Source organism: Nicotiana tabacum, chromosome 20 (genome assembly GCF_000715075.1).
Source record: "Nicotiana tabacum cultivar K326 chromosome 20, ASM71507v2, whole genome shotgun sequence".
In the NCBI taxonomy this organism is placed as follows: Eukaryota; Viridiplantae; Streptophyta; class Magnoliopsida; order Solanales; family Solanaceae; genus Nicotiana; species Nicotiana tabacum.
The window spans coordinates 155,143,012-155,150,321 of record NC_134099.1 but is presented as its reverse complement, the minus strand read 5'-3'; the positions used below and the strand labels follow the sequence as shown (position 1 = coordinate 155,150,321).

Genomic DNA, 7,310 nt, shown 5'->3' with positions numbered 1-7,310 from the left:
CTCTGCAACAGCTGAAGCTCAAAAATCTGCAACTCCAAACAACATGGAATGATCCGATTGACCACCCAAAACTCACTCGAGGCCCCCAGGGCCTCAACCAAACATGCCAACATATCCCATAACATCATACAAACTTGTTCCAACCTTCTGAACACTTAAAACAACATCAAAATACCAAATTCGCATCGGATTCAAACCTAAGAAATCTAAAATCTTCTAAATTACCCTTTTGACCAAAAACCCAACCAAACCATATCCAAATGACCTGAAATCTACTATGGACCTTCAAAACTCATTTTGATCACGCTTCTAAGTTCCAAATCACCTCTTGAAGCTATTTGAACAATCAAAACTCACATTTGAGCCCTCTAACACATAAGTAAACATTCGGTTGACTTTTCCAACTTAAGCTTCCTCAAAAGAGACTAAGTGTCTCAAATCTTACCAAATTCTCTCCAAACCCGAGCCAACCAACCCGATCACAAATAGAATCGATAGACAAAGAAATAAAAAGCAGAAATAGGGGAAACAGAGCGGTAACTCATGAGACGACTGGTCGGGTCATCACAATCAGTGACGCTTATAAAAGGGCCCTCTTTTATTATAATTTACTGTCTATCAGAATCACAAAATAATGAAGCATTTTTAATGCAAATTAAATGTCAAAGGGAGAAACAAAAACTCAAACATCAAAATAGGCGGAAAGGAAAGTCAAAATTTATATATTAAACTTTGAAAAACACAAGGAATATGTTTGTATTTAAACCCCAAAACAAGATAGGGGTAAACCAACCATTATTCCAAAAAAAAAACTTCCCATCTACAAGTTCTAAACAAAACCATAAAAAAATAGAAAAAACTAGGAGGCATCATCCATTGGAACATCAGCAATGGGAGCATCATTGACGGAGGTAGAGGGATCAACTTGAGAAGAAGAGGCTTGAATAGTAGCTTCACCAAGAGCAAGTTCATCACCCTCGGGAATTCCATCTTCAGATGAAGGAAAGTTTAGACTTTGCTGAGTTTTTTCGATTGCCTCTTTAGCTTTAGCAATCTCAGCGTTGAGGTCAAAATGCTCCTGGTTGGCTTCCATTAAAGTTTCGAGGTGAGTATTCAGAAAAGCTCTACTCACTTCAAGTGACATCTTATCCTCGAGAGCCTCATAGTATTTCTCCCACTGATCAATTTTAGTTATCAACTACTCCTTCTCTATTTTAGAAGCGTCAAAAGCTGTCTTTGAAGGAGTAAGGGAACTTTCCAAGAACTTAACCTTATCAGTAGAGGCACTGAGGTCTTCTTGAGTTTGAGTAAGTGTTTGAACCAACTCTCCTGAATAAGCCTCTTTCTGGTTAAGGAGTTCCCTCAAACTCCTTATCTCCTCGGTTGCCTTTGAAAGCTGCTCAGCTAATGAGGACTCAAGGATATCCTTATCTTCCCCAACTTGGCTTGAAGAAGCTTTTCAATCGCTAATTCGGCGGCGATCACGTGCATTTGTTGCTCTAAGGTGTCCTTCTCCTCTGCCAACACTTCCTTCTTCAGTGGAAAAGAGGTAAGGGGAAACTCCTCAGAAAAGGGATCAAAGGCTTCTTCACTTTTGAAGCCATGGTCAAACAGCTATCCAACAAAAGCATGGGGGATCATTCACTTCTTTATTAGAAATCAGTAATGAAGCGTTTTTTGGTTCATCTAAAGGTATGGGAGGAACATAGCTTGATGGATGGGTAGTTTCATCGTCGAAAATAATGCGCCTCCTAACTCGAGGTCTATGAACTAAAGAACACTCCTCTGGTTCTTCTTCTCCCTCAAAGCCACGAGCTCCGTCAACCTTCCTCTTTGAAGAAGAGCTTAGAATTCTTTCTTGAGCAAGACTCATTGTAAGTCTTGTAGATAAAACAGAAGCAGGACTAACACCACGAATATGATATCCTAACAAAATAAAAGAGTCATGGTAAGAAACTCCAAAGTTAGCAAAAGAGAAAAAGAAAAAGACTAAGCTGGAAAAAGTACCGTGTGTCTTAACTTTCCACCCAAATATCTGTGAGAGATACTTCCAAGATCTTCTCTCCATAGGAGAAAAAGATAGCAAATTTCCTACCCAAACATGAAAGTTAGAGATCTTCTCAAAAACTTCCATAGTTGCTGAAAAAGTAGGCAAGAGTGTACATGAGAATCATTTTTTAGAGAAGAAAAATATAAGGTGCAAATACTTACGTGCAAAATTTCACTTTTCTGGAAAAGACATGTTTTCTTCACCCACCAAAGCACTAGTGGGAGCAGTAATGAAGTTAGTACACCAGCTTCGATTTCTGTCATCCTCAGGGCTAACTAATACTCTCTTACTTTTGTCCACAAGGGAAAAAACTCCTTCACGAAATAGTTTAGGGGAGTAAAGATGAAGAAGATAACGAAAAGTAAATGGCATGGAAGGCAAGTTTGACAAATAACAGAGGCATGCAACAACTCTCCAAATAATAGGACCAATCTACCCTAAACACACATTCAAGTAATGGGCAGTACTCAATAATCACTGGGTCAATAGGAGGTTTAAGGCCTAGGGTAAAAGGATATATATAAACGAAGGAATAACCAGTTTGGTATGAGGTTATTCTCTGGTTGGTACCAAGAACTAAATTTGGGAAGTCAGGTTTCCAATAACATTCCCTTTGAACGAGAATGAGAAGACCAGTAGTAATCAGAGTAGGGTAACGATCAACACGATCAAGGGAAGCAGCCATGAAAGAAACTTGGCTCTTCATGGATTCACTATCAGTCATAAAGGATAGCTCTTGAGGAACAATTTCCAACATCGGGTTCACATAAAGCTTCAGTTGAATCTTTATCTCTAGAAGAAGATCTTAGGGTTGCATAAGCCCTAGGTCTAGAAGAAGACGGATTGGCTGCACTGCTTTGAGATGGGGAACCGCGGTTAGAAATAGAACCGAGGCTACTCAATCTACCACCTCTTCTACTTCTAGTAGGTACATTGGAGGAAGCAAACTCGTCGACAATTACAACTTTGCGAGGATCGGGGGAAGACATGATTAACTAAAGAATCACAAGAAAAAATATAGAAAGGCATAAGACAAGAAGTCAAAGGAGGAAAGGCTTTAGAAAATCGGAAAAAAGGGTGAAAGATTTATAAGAAGACACGACTATTAAGGTTATTATGAAGCGTCATAATGGAACTGTCACTTCATGATTGATGTGGTTGCATAAAACCCCTAAAAGACGCTAAAGAACTGAAGGACCAGTTGATAAAAACCACGTGGCATGATCATTAAATGAAATTGATGAACATCACATTGGTTCAGAAAAGGGTATGATTACATTCAAAAAAACGGTGGCAGAGAATTCCCGCCATAAAAAAAATTTCACTTCCCCAAATATTCACCAGAGAATATTCAGGAAAGTGGGGGATTATCTGTACTAGTGGTGAAAAAGTGCTACACGTGGAGTATTAGATTGCTGACATGCCATAACGCGTGAAAAATTAATATAGCGACACATGAATATATTATTTGATAGAAAAAAAAAGGCACGGGAAGAAATACCCACGAGACGGTACCACGCCTAACAATTGGCAAGGAATGAATAAATAATAAATAAAAAAATATACATGAACCGGAAGGAAATAAGGAAGGAGAATCGGAGTGAGACATTTATAGCAATAAATGCATCAGTTATAAGTATCCAAAATAATGGGCAATCAATATCATTAATGCCCATAGTGAACCCAAATTATGAGAGAAAAACCGTTACTATTGTATATTCCTATATAAGGTCGCGTAATTCTATTTGTAAAGACAGATCAAAAACAATATTGAAATATACACTTTACTTTTCTGCTTTCTCGAAACTCTCTACTTTGACTTTGCAATCAATTATTTCTTTAGTTATTTTTATTATATTTTTGAGAGAGTGAAGTAAAACTTGGTTATCAGTAACCCGTTTTCTTCTAGACTTTGATCAAAAGGTCTATTTTTGGTTAAACATATATATGTAGTACATGTGAGAGCAAGATATATTCTTAGCGATTTACATCCAAATATAAATTATTGGGAGAATTTAATTAGTTGTCCTTAAATTTTATATCTCAACGAAATAATCCTATAGTCTTATAGCCATAGAGAAACAATGACATGTATAAGAGCATTATGTCAAATTATGTCTTTTCTTTCTTAATTAATTAAAACAGTCAAACACCGCTATGTAAAATGAAATGTAGAGAGTATTTAGTTTGAATATTGGACGTCAAAGGTTGGTGTTAAATCAGATTATGCGTAAGATCACATAATTTTTTCAGCATGCAAAATCGCTTGCCAAAAGTAAAATTTGGCAAAATTAAAAGATCAAATGTGTCCAGAACTAGCTACTTGTATTAGAAATAAAACCAAGAATCTCCAATTCAAGCCTCTTTTGTCAATCCGGGCACCAAAAAAAGTCGAGAAGATTGGGGCGCAAGGTGATTGTCGCTCAAGCAACTGTGAAAGCAGACTCCGTGAAAAAGTCGTGTGCATCAAAGAAAAGAAATGGAAGGACTCTCCTTCTCTATCTTGAACCTAGCTCTGCCCGTTTGGTGTATTAAACATAGAAGGAAGCATCACTATTTATAGGCAAAATTACCAATCTCACAGCCAATCAAATTTGCTCATTCAACACTTTGCAAATTGTTGAATTAACCGCCCAACTTCTCTTCAACTTTTTAATCATTTTCTTTGTTTTATTTATGGGTCCCACAATCACATGTAAGTTGCACCCAGCGTTTAGTATAAAAGATGACCTAAGGTGCTACTAATATCATTCTCGGAAAAAAAACAAGAGAGCTAAGAGTAAAAAAAAAACTGTGGGAAATGGAAGAAATCAACAGCAAAACTCATGTTTTAGTTCTTCCTTGCCCTGTACAAGGCCACATAAATCCAATTGTTCAATTTTCCAAAATTTTGGCATCAAAAGAAGTTAAGGTGACAATTCTCACTATAGATTTCGTATGCAAAGCCATGCTATTAGATTGTGGCCCATTAATAAACATTGAGTCTATTCCACACGAGGCAATACCAGTAGGACTTGAAAATTTTCTTGAATGGTTCCAAACATTGATGTTGGAAAAATTCAGTGGTATTGTTGAGAAATTTGGTGATTCTGAATATCCTGTGAAAGTTGTCGTAATTGATTCAATTATAAGTTGGATAATTGACTTAGCACATGAGCTAGGTTTAAAAGTGGCTGCACTTCATACACAACCTGTTGCTCTCTCTGTGTTGTACTATCATATCGATCAGGAAGACTCTACTAATAAAATTCCTTTTGAGTGTTCTGTTCCTGTTTCGTTGTCTTCGCTTCCGTTGTTGGAAAAGGAAGATTTGCCTTCTTTTATCTGTGAGACTCATGCATATCCTATTGTTAAAAGACTTGCCTTTGGCCAGAACTTCAATTTCAAGAAAGCAGATTGGCTTTATATGACAGTGTTTGATTGGTCACGCATTAAATTTAATAAAGAAAAAAGAGTTTTTGCACGTACTAAAAATATGTCGTTAAAGCAAAATAGGAAGTGTAAAGTCAGAATTTCCAAAAAATAGAAAGGAGTTATTCTTTTTAAAACAGACTGAAGTAACCGTCCAGCGTACTGCAATAACATAACTTTAATCTTTCCGTAAACATAAGTATTTCATTAGTATGCAGATATACACACACATCTCTAAAATTTCTAGATCAATAATTTTAAGATATTGGAACATGTCACTTGATATGCGGGTGTGGAGGTCAAGAATTAGGGTAGTAGGTAGTCGAGTGTTTTGCTCTTTCTTTCTCAAACCGGTAGCACAAGTGATAGTATGGTATCTTTTTCACTCGTAGATTGCTATCTTTACCTATTGTTTGATTGATATCTTTCGCTTTGATTTTCTTAATTTCTTGTTATTTTTTTTACTACTTGTGACCTATGCTTCTTTTCATCTAATCTCTAGCCGAGGGGTCAATTACAAATAACCTCTCTGCCCTCCCAGGTAGGGGTAAGTCTGCGTACACATTATCTTCCTCAGATCCCACTTGTGTGAATTTACAGGGTTTGTTATTGTTGTTGTTGTAATAATTTTAAGTTTTTGGTGCTGAATTTGTACAGGTGGTTAACTGGTTAAGGACACAATATTCAATCAAAACCATTGGACCAGTTGTTCTGTCAATATATCTTGACAAAGAATATGACTCGAGTCTAACCAAGCCACATTATGAAACTTGTAAGAAGTGGCTAGACTCCAGGGAAATTGGCTCAGTTATTTATGTATCATTTGGAAGTTTGGTCAGTCTTAGAGAAAAACAAATGGAGGAATTAGCATTTGGATTAATAATGAGCAATTCCTACTTCTTATGGGTTGTTAGAGATACCGAAGAAAACAAACTTCCAAATGAATTCAAGTCCAAAGCATCAGAAAAAGGACTAATTGTAGATTGGAGTCCTCAACTTGATGTCTTAGCTCATAAATCAATTGGTTGTTTTTTTAGTCATTGTGGATGGAATTCGACGCTCGAAGCATTGATTTTGGGAGTGCCAATGGTGTGTATGCCTCAATGGGTAGATCAACCAACTAATGCTAAATTTATTAGTGATATATGGCGAACAGGAATTCGAGTTAAGGCTGGAAAAGATGGTGTAATTACAAGAGAAGAAATAGCAAGTTCAATTAAGGAAGTTATGGTGGAAAAGAAAGGAGTAATGCTAAAAGAGAATGCAATTAAATGGAAAATATTGGCTAAAGAAGCAATAGATAAAGGAGGGAGTTCTTATAAGAATATTGAAGAATTTATTGAAGCTTGTAATGCATTAAACTGAGTAAAAGATTCAAAGAATATCTGTTTTACTAGTGGTTTGGATTTTTAGAGCATGTTTAGTTTGTTGTTTCCAAACGTATTATTATGTATCGTTCTGTAATTTAAGATTGTATTGAACTCTATTATGTTATTGTTATAAGTCTGAATAGATAGACTCTATATATTTTGTTATTGTTGTTGTTGTTTGATTTGATTGTATTGTACCGTATAATAACTGTTAAGTTGCTAAAATGCTCTTTAACTACTCATGTAAATATTGGGTTTATCTAAAATACATCTTAAAGAAAATTTAAGACAAACTTTTCCCTAATGTATAATCAATCATAATTAGACATTGAGCTACTAAATCCATACAATTCATAGTTAATTATTTATTTAAATTAATGTAAGTTAATCACTCGCTTTGTTTAGAAAATTAATGAAATTTTTTTGAATCTTATGATTAGAGGCGGCTCAAGCATATGTGAGGCCTAAATTTTTTAAAA

At 35.8% G+C, this 7,310-nt stretch overlaps 1 protein-coding gene across 1 annotated transcript; it reads left to right on the top strand.

Annotated features, from left to right (window-relative positions):
- The first annotated feature begins 4,815 nt into the window (after positions 1 to 4,815).
- Positions 4,816 to 6,870, top strand: LOC107811962 (UDP-glycosyltransferase 74E2-like). Its single transcript, XM_075240911.1, has 2 exons — positions 4,816 to 5,504; positions 6,119 to 6,870. The coding sequence occupies exons 1-2, from the start codon at positions 4,851 to 4,853 to the stop codon at positions 6,824 to 6,826; spliced, it is 1,362 nt and encodes a 453-aa protein (XP_075097012.1). The 5' UTR covers positions 4,816 to 4,850; the 3' UTR covers positions 6,827 to 6,870.
- Positions 6,871 to 7,310: the final 440 nt, after the last annotated feature.

Bases quoted from the DNA above. Each gene is read 5' to 3' on its own strand.
- LOC107811962 (XM_075240911.1), top strand. From the start codon at position 4,851: ATGGAAGAAATCAACAGCAAAACTCATGTTTTAGTTCTTCCTTGCCCT. The intron at 5,505-6,118 runs GTTTTTGCACGT...GAATTTGTACAG, and splicing joins AATTTAATAAAGAAAAAAGA to GTGGTTAACTGGTTAAGGAC.